At 47.5% G+C, this 17,588-nt stretch overlaps 1 protein-coding gene across 3 annotated transcripts; it reads left to right on the top strand.

The window, feature by feature from the left end:
* Positions 1 to 584: 584 nt before the first annotated feature.
* CGRRF1 (cell growth regulator with ring finger domain 1) lies at positions 585 to 13,279 on the top strand. 3 transcript variants are annotated; one of them, XM_054066838.1, is made up of 7 exons: positions 610 to 751; positions 4,164 to 4,376; positions 5,387 to 5,526; positions 7,314 to 7,491; positions 7,680 to 7,827; positions 11,142 to 11,249; positions 12,471 to 13,279. In XM_054066838.1, coding segments are annotated over exons 2-7 (927 nt in total). In that variant the 5' UTR covers positions 610 to 751; positions 4,164 to 4,374; the 3' UTR covers positions 12,822 to 13,279. The 3 variants fall into 3 exon arrangements, with proteins under 3 accessions (XP_009557089.1, XP_053922813.1, XP_053922812.1); XM_054066837.1 differs by having other exon boundaries at positions 4,164 to 4,381; positions 12,471 to 13,278; XM_009558794.2 differs by lacking the exon at positions 4,164 to 4,376 and having other exon boundaries at positions 585 to 751; positions 12,471 to 13,278.
* The last annotated feature ends 4,309 nt before the right edge of the window (positions 13,280 to 17,588 follow it).

Consider the following 17,588-nt stretch of genomic DNA (forward strand, 5'->3'; position numbering starts at 1 on the left):
GAAAAAAGTTTTGGAATAGGATGACCAGGAAAGTCGTGGCTGCCCCATCCCTGGAGGTGTTCAAGGCCAGGTTGGATGGGCCTTGGAGCAACCTGGTCCAGTGGGAGGTGTCCCTGCCCATGGCAGGGGTGGGACTGGATGGGCTTTAAGATCCTAGTCTATGATTCCATGAAATGCTTTGTTCTGACTCAGGCAGCGGGGGAGCCCTCGGTGGAAATAGGGGAGGGAGCCCCGCCTGAGCTGTCAATCAGCAGCCTGGCCCCGCCCCCGGGCTTTCAGTAGCCAATGGAACCCCGCCGCGAGCTGTCAATAACCAGCATAGCGCCTAGGCTGCCACCGGCCAATTGAGCCCCGCCCCTACTATCAAACAGGAAAGTAGCCCCGCCCCCAGGCCGTCAGTAGCCAATGGAGCCCCGTCTTGGGCTGTCAATCATCCGACAGGCCCCGCCCCAGGCTGTCTGTAGCCAATGGAGCTACAATAGCTGCGTGGCTCCGCCCCCTTCCGCACTGTCAATGGAGCCCCGCCCCTGGTTGTCAGTCATCATGGCGGCCCCACCCCTCTCCGGGCAGGCTGCGGGCACGGCGTCAGTCGCGGCGGCGCATGCGCGGTGCCTTTGGAGCCCGCGCGAAGCGGGCGGTGGGGCCCCATGGCCGGTGGGCTGCTCGTTACGCTGTACGAGTACTCGCCGCTCTTCTACATCGCCGTGGTGTTCGTCTGCTTCCTCGTCACTAGCGGCCTCGTGCTGGGATGGTGAGGGCGGGGAGGGAGAAAGAGGAGCTGGGATCCCTTGGGGATGGGAACTGGGATCCCTTGGGGATGGGAGCTGGTATCCCTTGGGGATGGGAGCTGGGATCCCTTGGGGATTGGGAGCTGGGATCCCTTGGGGTTGGGAGCTGGGATCCCTTGGGGATTGGGAGCTGGGATCCCTTGGGGTTGGGAGCTGGGATCCCTTGGGGATTGGGAGCTGGGATCCCTTGGGGATGGGAGCTGGGATCCCTTGGGGATGGGAGCTGGGATCCCTTGGGGATTGGGAGCTGGGATCCCTTGGGAATGGGAGCTGGGATCCCTTGGGGATGGAAGCTGGGATCCCTTGGAGATTGGGAGCTGGGATCCCTTGGGGATTGGGAGCTGGGATCCCTTGGGGTTGGGAGCTGGGATTCTTTGGGGATTGGGAGCTGGCATCCCTTGCGGATTGGGAGCTGGCGTCCCTTGGGGATTGGGAGCTGGCATCCCTTGGCGATGGGAGCTGGTGTCCCTTGGGGGTGGGAGCTGGGATCCCTTGGGGATGGGAGCTGGGATCCCTTGGGGAATGGGAGCTTGGATCCATTGGTGATGGGAGCTGGGTGGGAAGGGGCAGCATTGGGGTGGGGATTTGATGCAAGAAGTAGTTGCTATTGCAAAAAGTGGAATATTTTCATAGAATCACTAGTTGGAAAAGACCTTTGAGATCATCGAGTTCGACTGTGCCTTTTCACTACTAAACCAGATCCCTGAGCATCTCATCTACCTGTTTTGTAAACATCTTCAGGGATGGGGACTCCACCACCTCCCTGGGCTGCCTCTTTTAATGCTTCACCACTCTTTTAGTAAAGAAATTTTTCCTAATGTCCAATCTAAACCTATCCTGGTGCAACTTGAGGCCATTTCCTCTCGTCCCGTCACTTATCACTTGGGAGAAGAGACCAACACTCACCTCGCTAAAACCTCCTTGCAGGCAGTTGTAGACAATGATAAGGTTTCCCCTCAGCCTCCTTTTCCTGCAGGCTAAACAACCCCAGGTCCCTCAGCCATCCCTCATTACCCTTGTTCTCCAGCCCCTTCCCCAGCTCCATTCCCTTCTCTGGATGTGCTCCAGTCCCTCAGTGTCCTTCTTGTTGTGAAAGGCCCAAAACTGAACCCAGGATTCAAGGTGTGACCTCACCAATGCTGAGTATAGGGACACAATCCCTTTCCTGCTCCTGCTGGTCATGCTGTTTCAGGTACAGGCCAGGATGCCATTGGCCTTTTTGGCCACCTGGACACACTAAATAAAACTCTGTCTTTGTTCATCCTTCATACATGGAGACTACCTTAAACTGTGCAGAAACGCTGTACGTGATTGTCACACAGAAAGACCTTTCTGCCCTCAGCCCCTGCTAGAGCTGTACCAGAGGCTTTTGTCTGTAGCTACCTTTCGTGGTGATTATCCTGTTGCTTTTGACCGGTGAAGAAACTTTCCAAAGAAAGGGATGTTGCCTTCGGAATAAGCCAGATGGTGTAAAACAGGAGGCTTCTTTATGTGCATCTGGAAGGATTAGGTCTGTTGAGTTTTGGGTATTGATTAAGGAGTACAGCTGCCATACCTGGTTTCTCTGTGAGAGATGTTAAGCTGACATGCTTCGTTGCAGCTCTGGTGAGGTCAGCGTGGTTGTGTTTGCTGGTATCTGACCCTCTGTGCCCACAGGCCAAGCATGGCTAAGCGCCCTGTATAAGAAATACAAATGATTCCATCAAAGTCTAGTTTATTAAAGATGGAGTAATGAGTACAGAGTGTTTTCTGCCAGTTCAGTCTCATTCCTCTCTCTCATATCTATGGCACACAGGCACACAAGGCATGAAGTGGTAAAGGCGAGCAGTTGTTATGCTGCAGGGACCACATTCATAGAATCACTTGGTTAGAGAAGTCATCATGATCATCATGACTTTGAGATCATCAAGTCCAAACGTACCTGTCCACTACTAAACCAGATCCCTGAGCACCTCATCTGCCTGTCTTTTAAACTCCTCCAAGGATGGGGACTCCACCACCTACCCGGGCAGCCTCTTCTAATGCTTCACCATGCTATCACTGAAGAAATTTTTCTTAATATCCAATCTAAGCCTCTCTTGGTGCAACTTGAGGCCATTTCCTCTCATCCTGTTGCCTGTCACTTGGGAGAAGAGACCAACACCCACCTTGCTACGACCTCCTTTCAGGCAGATGTAGGCAGTGATGAGGTCTCCCCTCAGCCTTCTTTTCTCCAGGCTAAACAGCCCCAAGTCCTTCAGCCGCCTGTCACAACCCTTGTTCTCCAGCCCCTTCCTGAGCTCAGTTCCCTTCTCTGGACGCGCTCCAGCCCCTCAATGTCCTTCTTGTAGTGGAGGGCTCAAAACCAAACGCAGGATTCGAGGTGCAGCCTCCCCAGTGCCGAGTACAGGGGCACAATCCCTTCCCTGCTGGCCACGCTGCTTCTGATCCGGGCCAAGATGCCATTGGCCTTCTTGGCCTCCTGGGCCACTGCTGGCTCATGTTCAGCCGCTGGCACCCAGCACCCCAAGGTCCTTCTCTGCCAAGCAGCTTTCCAGCCACTCTTGCTTTGACTGATGCTATTCCACCCCTTCAACATGAATCCATAGAAAGCAGCTGGATGGCCATGAAAGCTCTGCTTTTCCTCCTTGCTTTGCACACAGGAGTTGGAAAAGATTTTAAACCCAGGAAAAAGCAGCATTTAAGCCGCAGTGTCTTCTGTTTGGTTCATATCTGTATTGTACACGAAATTACATTTCAAACTGATGGTTTTCAAGCTGATGTTGCTGAAGCCCTTTTCAGCTTGAGCCAGTGATGTGAGACCCATCTTACTGTAACGGCTGCTGTTGCAGTGTATGGAATGGAAACAATTGATAGAAGGAAGAGCTGATGCTTCCTGCCATTCAGAGTTTTCCAACACCTGATACGCTGACGACTGCACAAACCAAAATCCAAAGCCGTTAAACCGCCGTCGCTTCAGCGGTGCAACGGCACAAAGTCAGGGCAGTGCAGTCTGAGCTAATTAATATCTGTTCTCTAAAATGCATTAACAGAAGGCTTCACAGCCTCTGCCTGCTCCCTCACTAATGAGACAGGGCTGGATTAATGCAGTTAAGAAAATCCCTTCAGTCTCAAAGCAGTCTTCTGATTGCATATCTGGGACAGTTTCTCTAATCAGCTTTTCGTCATTGAAAGTTATTGTTATCACCTTAAAAAGGGAATTAATTTTAACTAAGTACAAAAGAAAATCTGTTGTGGCGTTTGTTTTGCGGATCCTGATCCTCTGTAGTGGTTCTTTTAAAAGCCCTAGGCTATATGAAAATCTTGGTTTTTTTCAGTTGATGTCAGGAATCAGCCCAAAGTGTTCTTTACTTCGATCTTTATTTTGATTCATAGAATCGTGGAACGGTTTGGGTTGGAAGGGACTTCAAAGCCCATCCAGTTCGAACCCCTCTGCCATGGGCAGGGACACCTCCCACTGGATCCGGTGCCTCAAAGTCTCATCCAACCTGGCTTTCAACACCTCCAGGGATGGGGCAGCCACAGCTTCTCTGGGCGACCTGGGCCAGGGCCTCACCGCCTTCAGCATGAAGAATTCCTTCCTAATATGTAATGTAAATCTTCCCCCTTCCAATTTAAAGCCATTCCCCCTCATCCTATCACTCCAGGCCCTTGTAAAAAGTCCCTTCCCACCTTTCCTGGAGCCCCTTTTCAGTACATGAAGCTGCTCTGAGGTCTGCCCAGAGTCATGTCCAGGCTGAACAACCCCAGCTCTCTCAGCCTGGCCTCATAGCACAGGTGTTCTAACCCTCGGATCACCTGATTCATGGGATGTTTAAAGTTTTAAACTTTTGCTTCACCATCTCTTTTGGGTCAGAGCATCACTTGGTGCTAGTTTCGGCTTTCATGAGGTCCGAGAGTCTCAGCTTTGGTTGGAGTCTTGATTATTTTGGACTTGTTTTTTGGCTCAAAGCAGAAGCTTTAGAGCCCCTGATTTAAAATCAGCTTATTGTTGGAATTGGCTTTTACTGGGAGATGGGGATCTTGACCTCCCATAAAAACATCTTGCTGGCTGCAGTTACGGTTAAAGCTGAATGATTTACTTGGAAGTCTTCATTTGAGCACCTGGTGCATTAAAGGTGTTCCATCTTTGCAAGCAGCAACGTTTTTGGTCTTGTGACAGGACGTGCAGAATATCAATGGGGAGAAAGCTCTGGCTGACTGCTTACCACTAGAGGGCATTAACTATTCTCATTAATTTTATTCCCTTTCTGGAAACCCAGGAGCCAAGTATTCACCCTTTAAAGATTTTCTGTATCACTGTGAAGGCTCTGCTTTGATGTGCTGGACTCGAATTGGCAGTCTGTATTCTGCATGTGTCCTAGCAGATATTCTGCAAAGCCAAGCCAGTTGTGTTTGTTCAAGGCCAGGTTGGATGGGACCTTGAGCAACCAGATCCAGTGGGACATGTCCCTGCCCATGGCAGAGGGGTGGAACTGGGTGGGCTTTGAGGTCCCTTCCAACCCAAACCATTCTATGATCCTATTTAGAGCTGGAGAAAACTTCAAAGGCATCAACTCTAGCGCTTAATCAACTTGTTCTTGTTTCGTGTCTCATAGGTTTGGTTTGGGTGTTCCCGTTATTCTGCGAAACTCGGAAGAGACTGAATCCAGCACAAGAGTGTTGAAAAAGGAGATGAGACAAGTGAAGAATCCTTTTGGGTTAGAAATCCCTCATCCTGCTGCAGCTTCAGTAACAAGTCAGTGGATTTCTGATGTGCTTCGATTTTGTCAGTTTGGGTTCTTGAACTTAGTACAGTGTTTGCTCACTCTCACCCTTAGAATCATGGAATCATTAAGGTTGGAAAAGACCTCTAAGCTCATCCAGTCCAACCATCAGCTTAACACCACTGTGCCTGCTGAACCATGTCCCAAAGCGCCATGGCTACAGGATTTTTGAACCCCTCCAGGGATGGAGACTTCACTACTGCCCTGGACAGCCTCTGCCAGTGCTTCACTGCTCTTTTAGTGAAGAATTTTTTCCTAATATCCAAGCCCTTTTCTTTTGTCAAAATCCCTCAGAAACATACTTTCTCCCGTCATTACAACAGATAATTTATATGCAGATTGTAAAAGTGGTGCTTTTAAAAGCAAAATGGATGGATATTTAAGAACAGTTTAATTCTCATTAATGAAACACGTCCTCCTAAACCAGATTTTTCAGTAACAAAAGCGTTTGTGGATTCCTGGCTGCTGTGGGTGGTTTTGTGAACTGTACAGAATTGTAGAATTCTATGGAATTCATTATAGAATATTTGCCGCCCACTGAAGTCTACGTCCAGATCTCCAGTGGTGTTTGGAAGTACACTCCTTTAAAAGGAAAATCTCCCCCCCCCTTTTATAGCTTTGCTTCAGTGGAAATGGAATTTAAATATCCGTTTGGATCAGAGTTCAAGTAGTTCCTAACACCCTTGAAATCACCCATGTAGAAAGTGAAATCCAAATCTTTCTACATCACTGGGGGGTAGTGAGCAAGGCTGAGTGTCGTCCACCAACACAGATGCAGAGCCTTTTGTGAATGAGAAAAGGCGGCAGCGGTTTTACCCCTCCCTCTGCATAAAAACAAGTAAAAAAAACAAGACTCAAGCCCAATAACTTTGGTGTCAGGTAACTTGGATGCTTCAGGGAGCGCAGGGAGAGGACGAGGGTAACGATTTTAAGCTGAAAGAGCGGAGATTGAGATGAGATCTTAGGAGGAAATGTTTTCCTGTGAGGCTGGCAAGGCCCTGGCCCAGGTTGCCCAGGGAAGCTGTGGCTGCCCCATCCCTGAAGGTGTTCAAGGCCAGGTTGGATGGGGCTTGGAGCAACCTGATCCAGTGGGAGGTGTCCCTGCCCATGGCAGGGCGTGGAACTGGATGGGCTTTGAGGTCCCTTCCAACCCAAACCATTCCATGTTTTTATGATTTTTCTGGGCATTTGAACACTTGAATTTGGTGGGACTTTTCAAGAGCTCTGCTTCTGTTTGTGCACAAGGTGTTTAGAGTTATGAATGATTCTGTGATTCTATGAGTTTAATGGCTGGATAACCAATGTTTAGAAAAGAAGAGAAGTTTGTAGATCCTCATTATCCTTCTGGATGATTGAGAGGGTCTCGTTCTTTGAGACCACAGAGAGTGTTGTAGGCCGGTGATCCAATTAATACCATGATCTAAGGAGGGAATGGACTTTGCACTGGGGACTGTGCTCTCGGGTCTGTCAGGGAGTGTGTAAAATGTTACCAGAAGTTAAAATTTACCCTTCGTAAAATGTACACGCTACTTTTGTTCACTTAATTGGCCATTTCATCTCTTCGCACCCTCTACCTCATCTCCATGGCTTTCCTAAGCAATGAACCATGTCTGAATTCTTAGAAGATTAAATTATATTGATAAAAGTCTGAGGCAGTGAAGTTGTTTTCTGCTTGTTGCCCTTTAAGAACCTACACTTAGCAGTTCCAGAATTCCTGCACGTGGTTGAGCTAACAAAATCCTTATCTTTTTTCTACAAGAGGGCGTAACACTGACACCCGATTGTCTGGAAGACTGCATTCTTACGTGCTACTGGGGCTGCAGCATTCAAAAACTCCACAAAGCGTTGCAGAAACACGTCTACTGCTTCCGAATAAAGACTCCTCAGGCATTGGAGGACGCTCTGTACAGCGAATACCTCTATCGACAACAGTACTTGTATCCTTTTTTAGCTTGTTTTGACAAAATATGCTAATTTATTGGCACAGGGAATGCTAAGAGTTGTGAACATTCGGCAGCTCTTGGCACAATATTTTTATGAGCAAATATGATGAAAAATACTATGCAAACGCTGTGTTTGTCTACAACTGCAGTGACACTGATTGTTTTCCTTGACATGTATAAAGCATTAAAAAAAATGACAAGGAAGAGAAATATTGTCAGTTACCAGAAGATGCTCAAGTTGTCGATTTTGGCCCAGTGCCTAGATCTCGCTACCCGTTGGTAGCGTTGTTGACGTTGGCTGATGAAGAAGACAGAGAAATATATGATATTGTAAGTCATATAAGAATATATTTTAAGGTTCCTGTATTTATGGCTGGAATGTTTCATAGAATCATAGAACAGTTGTGATTGGAAGGGGCCTTAAAGATCATCCAGTTCCAACCCCCTGCCATGGGCAGGAACACCTCCAGTTGGATCCGGTTCTCCAAGCCCCATCCAACCTGGCCTTGAACACCTCCAGGGATGGGGCAGCCGCGATTTCTTGGGGAAACATGGGCCAGGGCCTCACCACCCTCATGATGAAGAATTTCTTCTTAATGTCTAATCTAAATCATACTAATCCATGATTTAGTAGTGGACAGGTATAGTTGGACTCAGTGGTCTCAAAGGTCTTTTCCAACCTAGCGTTTCTATGATTCTAAATCTTCCCCTTCCAATTTAAAGCCATGCACCCTCGCCCTATCTCTACAGGACCTGTTTCAGGAGACAGGCTTGGATAAAACCAAGGCTGAGAGAGTTGGGGTTATTCAGCCTTGAGAAGAGAAGGCTCCAAGAAGACCTTAGAGCAACCTTCCAGTTCCTGAAAGGGGCTACAAGAAAGCTGAGGAGGCACTGTTTACAAAGGCCTGGAGTGATAGGACGAGAGGCAATGGGTATAAACTGGAGAGAGACAGATTTAGACTGGACATAAGGAGGAATTTCTTTGTCTTGACTGTGGTGAGGCCCTGGCCCAGGTTGCCCAGAGAAGCTGTGGCTGCCCCATCCCTAGAGGTGTTCAAGGCCGGGTTGGATGGGGCCTTGGGCAGCCTGATCCAGTGGGAGGTGTCCCTGCCCATGGCAGGGGGTTGGAACTGGATGATCTTCGAGGCCCCTTCCAACCACAACTATTCTATGATTCTGTGAAAACTGCTTCCTTTCCCTAGAATTCAGTCCCTAACTTTGTCACTGATGACTCCAGGGAAGCAAGGATAATAGTTATATAAAAGTCATGTATGTAATTCAGAAGTTGCTCATGATTTTCCCAGAGCAGAGATCTCTGTGGTGAGCCCCGTGGTCAGACACACTAGGATTGTGGTAGGTTAGTAAACTGTTACTTTGATTTTTCCGATCGCATAAACCTGTGGTGGAGCTCTTGTGCCAATATGATCTCTTGGATTGCTGGTGCCAAAGTAGGAGGATTTTTTCTTAGTGTCTGGCACAGATATCAGAGCTGATTGCTGACTTGACTGCTGGGAACAGAGAAATTACCTCTGCAACAGCCCGGGTCTGTGTAGCACAGGACATGATGTCTTGCTGTAGCCAAGTCCAGGTCACTTACAGGAAGGCGTGAAGGTCCTGCAGTCGGCTGATATGAGATACCCGGCTCCACAAAAAGGTTTCCTCCTAATCTCTCACAGTTAAAGCAGTTGCAGTCTTGTCACGTGCCGTTCATTATCCCTTCTAAATTCATTCTTTTTGAAACAATTTGGGACACACTTTTATCTCCCTTCTTTTCATTTGATTGATAATCTGATAGCATTGACTGCTTGAACAGTAACACAAATGAGCTCAGAAGCAAATTGAGAGAATCACAGAATGCTTTGGGTTGGAAGGGACCTTTGCAGCCCGTCCAGTTCAACCCCCGTGTATTGTTCAGGGACAGTTTTGACTCAATCTGTTTGCTCAGTTCCCATCCAACCTGGCCTTGAATGTTTCCAGGGATGGGGCCACCACTGCCTTCCTGGGCAACCCACGCCAGCACCTCACCACCCTCACAGTGAAAAATTTCTTCCTTAAATCCAGTCTGAATCTATCCAGGGCTGCCTCATCCCTGAAGGTGTTGAAGGCCAGGTTGGATGGGGCTTTGATCAGCCTGATCCAGTGGGAGGTGTCCCTGCCCATGGCAGGGGGTTGGAACTGGATGGGCTTTAAGGTCCCTTCCAACCCAAACCTTTCTATGATTACTTGGTGAATTCAGCCTTAGATCTCAGGCCTGGGTATAAAACAGAAGATTAAGAAGTAACTTCAATGAGAGAGAAGCATCTTCAGTGAGGGAGAAAACCTGGTGCTCAAGGGGAAGGGATTCTATAATCAAGGAGCGTGGCATTCCTGCTAGATCATAGCAGAATATATTTCTATATATATTTCTATACTGGAGGACACCATAACAGAGGAGACATCATCTTGAAGATGGTGATGCCTGTGTTAGGACCTAGTTCCACGCTCAGTTAAGAAGTTGCCTGAGTATCTGAACAAACCATGGGCTGAAAAAGCACTTGTGTTATGGTGGAGTGACATAATGAGAATCGTTAGCTTTTAAACTCTTATTATCCAAACACAAAATCTGTCCTTTTAATGGAGATTTAACGGCTCTCAGGTTCCAAAACAAAGCTACTACTGTAGGGGAAGTTGTTAGGTTTTTTTTGAGGCATTGTGGCTAAGGGAAAAGACTTTATTGCCAAAGGATAGTAAGTTCAGTTAGCGCAAATCCATATGCACAGACACATAGATATATTTAAACTCTACATGTAATTAGGCAGGCAGTGGATTTTGAAATGCAAGTCTGATTTGGCTTTGTAAACAGAACAGCTTTCTTCTCTATTTCATTTCTCTTTTGACATTTTCTGAGAATTAGAGTAATACTGAATTTTGCGTTTCCCCTGCTTTTCCGAGGCTATTACATGGTTTCGTCAGGGTGAGGGGCATTAAGCACAGCATGTGAACTCACAGTGCTTTTCTTCTCACACAAGTGACTCTTGAGTCAGCCCACGGGGTCCTTCCGTAATCCTTTCCAGAGAAATTTGTGTTTTGCTTACAAGGCAATCAGCGACACCTCTGAATCCCCAACATAAGAGGGTATGGAACTGTTGGAACGGGTCCAGAGGAGGCCACAAAGATGATCTGAGGGCTGGAGCACCTCTGCTATGAGGAAAGGCTGAGAGAGTTTGGGTTGTTTAGCATGGAGAAGAGAAGGCTTTGAAGACACCCTAGAGCAGCTTCCAGTACCTTGAAGGGGCTCCAGGGAAGCTGGGGAGGGACTCTTGATCAGGGAGTGCAGGAATAGGATGAAGGATTACTGTTTTAATCTGAAAGAGGGGAGATTGAGATGAGATCTTAGGAGGAAATGTTTTGCAGTGAGGGTGGGGAGGCCCTGGCCCAGGTTGCCCAGAGCAGTGGTGGCTGCCCCATCCCTGGAGGGGTTCAAGGCCAGGTTGGATGGGGCTTGGAGCCCCTGATACAGTGGGAGGTGTCCCTGCCCATGGCAGGGGGTGGAACTGGCTGGGCTTAAAGTTCCCTTTCCAAGTCAAACCATTCTATGATTCTATGATAGTTGGATTGTAACAAAAAGGAAAGTGATTAAACATGTCTTCTTTATTTTTGAGTAGATTGCGATGTTGACTGTAATTCACATTCCTGACGAGAGCTACAGACTTTCCTGCAGAATATTATATCGGTACCTGCTTCTAGCGCAAGGTCAATACCATGATCTTAAGGTAAGCCGTGTCCTGAGATGTCCCTGCCCATGGCAGGGGGGTTGGAACTGAATGATCTTTAAGGTCCCTTCCAACCCAAACCATTCTATGATTGATTCACTTCATTACTGTGATAACAAAACAATGTATGTTATTGATAAGCTAGAATCAGCCTGGAGAAGAGGAGGCTGAGGGGAGACCTTATTACTCTCTACAACTACCTAAAAGGAGGTTGTGGAGAGGAGGGAGCTGGGCTCTTCTCCCAAGTGACAGGGGACAGGACAAGAGGGAATGGCCTGAAGCTCCACCAGCGGAGGTTCAGGTTGGATATCAGAAAAAAATTCTTCACAGAAAGAGTCATCGGGCACTGGCAGAGGCTGCCCAGGGAGGGGGTCGAGTTGTCTTCCCTGGAGGTGTTTAAGGAATGGGTGGATGAAGTGCTGAGGGACATGGTTTAGGGAGTGTTAGGAATGGTTGGTCTCGATGATCCAGTGGGTCCTTTCCAACCTGGTGATTCTGTGATTCTGTGAATCGAGCCAAATTATTTCAATTGGCTTCATTAGAATTCATTCAGAAATAGATTTGTCCGAAGTAATGTTTGTCCTGAACATTTTTTTGCTGCCATTGTTGATCCATGTAAACTTCCCTGGTGCTCCCCTTAAGCTTTCTTTTTACATGTGATTGCCGTTCTGAAAACACTGCTCAAACTGACGGGAAATACCGGGGCAGCTGCGTTTTTCTCTCTGGGCATCTTTGCTGCACGGTAGTTTACTGGCTTTATTAAAAGATCATACCCAGAAGAATTTGTGCTTCACGTAGAATAAGACAAAGAGTTGTAAGGGACTGTAACAGGAGTGGACTGGCTTGGATGAAGTAGATTTAACAGCTCAGTGCATATGGTTTTGGTAGGAGTGGATAGAAGCATCCCTCTAGACATGGAGAATGACGAAACAGAAACTTGAGCTGCTTAAAACCTGGGTAGTTCTGTTAAGGTTCATGCACGTACATTGATTTGATGACTTATCTCTAATATTTTCACAGTGTTTTATGCCATTTTATGCTTCTGAAATAGCTTTAACTGAAGGCCACTATTAGGACTTGTGCAAAGAGTGAGTCTGGCACTGTTTGACTTGGTGGAAACCAGTGAACCTGACCCAAGGGCACTCGCATCACGTGTACGTGTGTTCAGGTAAGAGGGGAGAGTCTGTGATTTCTAATTGATTGTGTATATGTGTATTTTAGCAACTCTTCATGTCTGCAAATAGCACCGCGCCCTCTCCAAACGATACATCCCCCAGTGAGAGAAGCACTGACAGGAGCTTGTTGGAAAAGGCGGGACTGGCTGAAGATGAACCAGAATTGCCCGAAGAAACCAGTAAAGACTGTGTAGTTTGCCAGAATGGCACAGTGAACTGGGTCCTCCTGCCCTGCCGGCACGCGTGCCTCTGCGATGGCTGCATTAAATATTTCCAGCAGTGTCCGATGTGCAGGCAGTTTGTTCAAGAATCTTTTCCACTTTGCAGTAAAAAGGAGCAAGATGAAGATGAATCGCCCCATATCTTGCAAGATGTTCTTCCTGGAAGAGTTTTTTAATGGGAAGAGGGGAAAGGAACAGAAGAACTGAGTGGAATGTGCTGCGATTAAACGTAGAAAACAGACTGTTTATGGCAGGATGTGTAGCATTCACTTGTATGGGTTTGCTTTTTGTTGTTAGGTAATTTTCAGCTCCCTTATTTTTCTTCGCTCCATATGCTCACAGGAACACTACGTTTATCCATGCAGTGTGGACAGAAGTAGCGCGTAGGATATCTCCGAAGGATGTGATTTTATTTATAGCTCCTTACTACTTTTTCATGGAGTGCTCTTGGAGGCGGTTTCGATTACTAAATTTAGTGTATCTGCTAAAATAAAACAGTGAAGTTGCACACAGCTTGTTCTATATTTATTGTATTTAAAATACTAGAGCGATAGAGTGCTTTAACTCTGTATAATTTAGAAAGGTAGCACTTTACGGAATGTATTGAATGAAGGAAAGTAAATATTCTTCATTGTTAAACCCGTCTGCATTTATTTTGTAGATAAATGCTGAACTGAGGCAGGAGGTGGGAGCGTAGGCATTCAGGACATGGTTTCTGGCTGATTTTGAAGGATTTGTGTGTGTGTTTGAGGGACTTTAGCCAAAGCCGGCTAGAATGAATGGAAAGATTATTGTTGATTATTTCTTCACTGTGAGGATGGGGAGGCCCCGGCCCAGGTTGCCCAGAGCAGTGGTGGCTGCCCCATCCCTGGAGGGGTTCAAGGCCAGGTCGGATGGGGCTTGGAGCCCCTGATCCAGTGGGAGGTGTCCCTGCCCATGGCAGGGGATGGAACTGGATGGGCTTCAAGGTTTCTTCCAACCCAAACCATTCCCTGATTGATTCTACGGTTGTTGGCTTGAACTAAATGTTGCTGACGCTTTCAGGCCTGAGCCTCTGTTATGTCATCTTGAGAAACAGATTTCCAATCTCGTTAGCGGTGGCTGTAAGAACATGTTCTCCATGCAAATGTGAGTTAATTACTCCACGGAGCGGTTACTTGGGCAGTTCTATGGTGCTGTTCTTAGAGGAGTAGCCTGCACTGGGGAATTTCCAACTCCTTTTGCTTCCATTGTCAGCTTGGATGCAAAGTTAACCTTTTGCCTTTTATCAATAGTCTCAAGGAATTTAATAAGGAAAGAAGCTAAAGAAAGGCAGAAAATTATCTCTTTTTCCTTCCAATGGTTTCAAAAGCAATAAAAATGGCTGTTGAGAAGATAAAGCATTGGTTTGCTTCTTAAGAGAGACAAATTCTCCTAAAGACAGAAGAGCCGAGCTTCACATCTGCATGTGTAAGGTGAAAATACAAACTCTTTTCAGAACCTGTAGAAAACGGGGAGTAGCTGCTTTCTGAACTCCCTTTTGTTCCGCTGCAGCTTTGCCCCACATCCAATTCCAGGACAGGTGCCCAGTTTCAGAGACAGAAAGCCGTGCTCCAAGCTATTGAGCTGCACACTCCTGCAGCTCCTTTAATGATGCTGCTGGTACAAGGTACCACACACAAGATGCTCCAAAGTGGGGAAGGAAGCTTTCCGCTACTCAAAGGAATTCCATCTTCATCTTTCCGTCATTCAGGTGTTCTTCTTTTGCCAGAATCCTGCTTCCAAACTCCTGAGGAGAAGATTTAGGTGGTGTAAAGAGTCGCGTTCAGCTGTAAAGACAGGTAGAGGTTGGGAATTGATGCACGTACCCATAGATTTCCAGCCAGCGATGGGTAAGCTGTGTGTAAGACTATTTATCTGGTCTACGTGAAGAGACCTTCCTTGCCAGGGACAACTTGGGAAGGTTGGCCAAAATCAGCCTTTGGTTTGCACCGCATATCAAACAGGAGTTAAACACATGGGTGTCTGGGGACCAAGCAGCGCTTGCGGAGAGCTTCGGAAGACAGATGGCTCTGTGTGGAAATCATCGTGCAAAGAATGATGTATGCTGCCATTCAGGAGGATGAGAACGGCAAGAGGAGAGCAGGGGAATGTGTAACGGCAGAAGGAATGACAGCTGATGGCAGCAAGGCTGTACCTCAGGTAAAACACAACACACAGGTGGAGCAACAGAGGTCTGATGCAACTTTAGCAGCCCTTGAGTTGCCTGTGTTAAAAGAGGGTATAAAGCCCGCAAATAAACGGTGTCTTCACTACTCAGGGGCTGGAGAACAAACCTGAGGAGCGGCTGAGGGACCTGAGGTTGTTTAGCCCGGAGAAAAGGAGGCTGAGGGGAGACCTCATCACTGTCTACAGTTGCCTGAAAGGAGGTTTTAGCAAGGTTGGTGTTGGTCTCTCCTCTCAAGTAACAGGGGATGGGATGAGAGGGAATGGCCTCACGTTGCCCCAGGGGACGTTTAGATTGAATATTAGGAAAAATTTCTTTACTAAAAGAGTGGCGAAGCACTGGCAGAGCCTGCCCAGGGCAGTGGTGGAGTCCCCATCCCTGGAAGCGTTTAAAAGACGGGCAGATGAGGCAGTCGGGGATCTGGTTTAGCAGTGGGCAAGTACAGTTGGACTTGATGATCTCAAAAGTCTTTTCCAACCAAGTGATTACATGATTCTATGAATCACAGGGGTGTGGTGAGGACTCTATCACTACAGCAAGCCTCGCTGGATGGCTTAGACAACACCTCTTAGTGCCCATGAGAATGTGAACATGTGAGAAGGACCATGAAAGAATGAGTGGGTGAGATTAATCTTAACAATAATTGCCTTCCTATTCTTTTTGGTTCTTGTTCTTTGGTCTCATGCTGAGTTCTGCTGGCTTGGTTGCAGCGAACCTAGAGAAGGGAGTTGCAGAGTTAACCCCCCCCGTCTGTGTCTCTGGCCTCGTTCAGCTGTTAAAGGCGAGAAGCTCACGTGATGATGGTGGAACTCATTGCACTTCAGACCTCCCTGAGATCCCTGTGTCACTGCTATGAAATGGGGAGCTCTGTGAATTGTCCTAAGCCTCTGTGGGCTCTCAGAAACATTAATATAAAAACCTGTAGACCCTGAGCTTTGACCGATCTCTGAGCTGGGATCAAGTGCACCCTTAGCAAGTTTGTAGATCACACCAAGCTGGGAAGAGGTGTTGGTCTTCTGGAGGGCAGGGTGGCGGCAGGGTGGCTCTACAGAGGGATCTGGGCAGGCTGCATCCATGGGCTGAGAACAATGGTGTGAGGTTCAACAAGGCCGAGTGCTGGGTCCTGCACTTGGGTCACAACAATCCCATGCAGCTCCAGGCTTGGGGAAGAGTGGCTGGAAAGCTGCCTGGCAGAAAAGGACCTGGCAGTGCTGGGTGACGGCACCTGAGCATGAGCCAGCAGTGGTCCAGGTGGCCAAGAAAGCCAGTAGCATTCTGGCTTATATCGGAAACAGCGTGGCCAGCAGGAGCAGGGAAGGGATCGTTCCCCTGTACTCAGCACTGGTGAGGTCGCACCTCAAATCCTGTGTTTGGTTTTGGGCCCCTCACTCCAAGAAGGACATCGAGGGGATGGAGCACATTCAAAGAAGAGTAACAAAGCTGTGGAAGGGGCTGGAGAACAAGGGTTGTGAGGAGCGGCTGAGAGACCTGGGGTTGTTCAGACTGGAGAAAAGGAGGCTGAGGGGAGACAACTGCCTACAACTGTCTGAAAGGAGGTTGTAGCGAGGTGGGTGCTGGGCTCTTCTCCCAAGTGACAGGCGATAGGATGAGAGGAAATGGCCTTAAGCTGCATCAGGGCAGGTTCAGATTGAACATTAGGAAATATTTCTTTCCAGAAAGAGAAAGCACTGGCAGAGGCTGCCCGGGGAGGTGGTGGAGTCCCCCATCCCTGGAGGTGTTTAAAAGACGCTCAGATGAGGTGCTTGGGGATATGATTTAGCAGTAGACAGGTATGGTTGGAATTGATGATCTCAAAGCTCTTTTCCAACGTAGGGATTCTGTGATTCCACGAAAAGCTGTTTCCATATGGACAGCTTGTCCTCCCAGCATGTGGGAGAGCAGCTGCAGGGATTGTTGTTCCAGAGGAGAAGGTTTATGTTGCGCTGGTTCTAACGTGCAGCTGGGCACTGCTGGAGAGTTAGCAGGGACCTGCTTTGCCCACGTAGATGATCAGAGGTGGTGTTTACCGCTTGACCACTGTATTCCTCTCCATTAAAGCGATTAATTAAGATTTCCCAACAAGGCAGTGTGATCCAAGCTTGTGGCCTTGCTTAACCTCAAAGTGAAATGGTATTCAAGGAAACCCCACAGAGAATTCCATGGTCCGTCTCATCCCTCAACCAATCGATGCCAGTATTAAATAATTATGGCAAACAGAGTGAAGCCGTGCTGAGCTGCCAGGCCTTGTGTTTACCATTAACTCTGTCCCAGCTTTTCATTTGTTTCATGTTCTTTTAATAGCATTTTCCAGAGATACTTAGTTGCTCTGTCAGATCTAAAGAGCTTCTTTGCTGGCCCAAATCAAAGACCTGACAGAGTTATAAGAAATTTGTAGCTGGCTTATTACATTTGCCCTTCTTCTAAGAAGCCATCTCAAAATATAGATCAAGTGAGAAGTAAAAGGAGCAGCTCTAAAGCTGCCTTCTGTGTCCCTTGGTTGTCTTAAAACAGGGAATCAAGGCTCTGAGAGAGAAATAAAACCTTGTGACCCACAAAACCACAGTGTACTGGCAAAGGCTGTTCCACTCTGTCACACTGTTGTAATAGAGGTGATATAAATATTCCTCTTCCACTCATTATAGAGGATGTTTATGGATTTGGGGATGTCAAGGAACGTATGCAGACTTCTGGCAATAAGACTTGCTTCTGTTCAGCAGCACTGGAGTATTGCAAAGCT

This window comes from Cuculus canorus, chromosome 5 (assembly GCF_017976375.1).
Source record: "Cuculus canorus isolate bCucCan1 chromosome 5, bCucCan1.pri, whole genome shotgun sequence".
Taxonomy (NCBI): domain Eukaryota; kingdom Metazoa; phylum Chordata; class Aves; order Cuculiformes; family Cuculidae; genus Cuculus; species Cuculus canorus.

Excerpts from the sequence above, each read along its gene's own strand:
- CGRRF1 (XM_009558794.2), top strand. The coding sequence starts at position 648 with ATGGCCGGTGGGCTGCTCGTTACGCTGTACGAGTACTCGCCGCTCTTC. Across the intron at positions 7,492-7,679 it reads CTCTATCGACAACAGTACTT|CATTAAAAAAAATGACAAGG; the intron begins GTATCCTTTTTT and ends ACATGTATAAAG. Across the intron at positions 11,250-12,470 it reads GTCAATACCATGATCTTAAG|CAACTCTTCATGTCTGCAAA; the intron begins GTAAGCCGTGTC and ends TGTGTATTTTAG.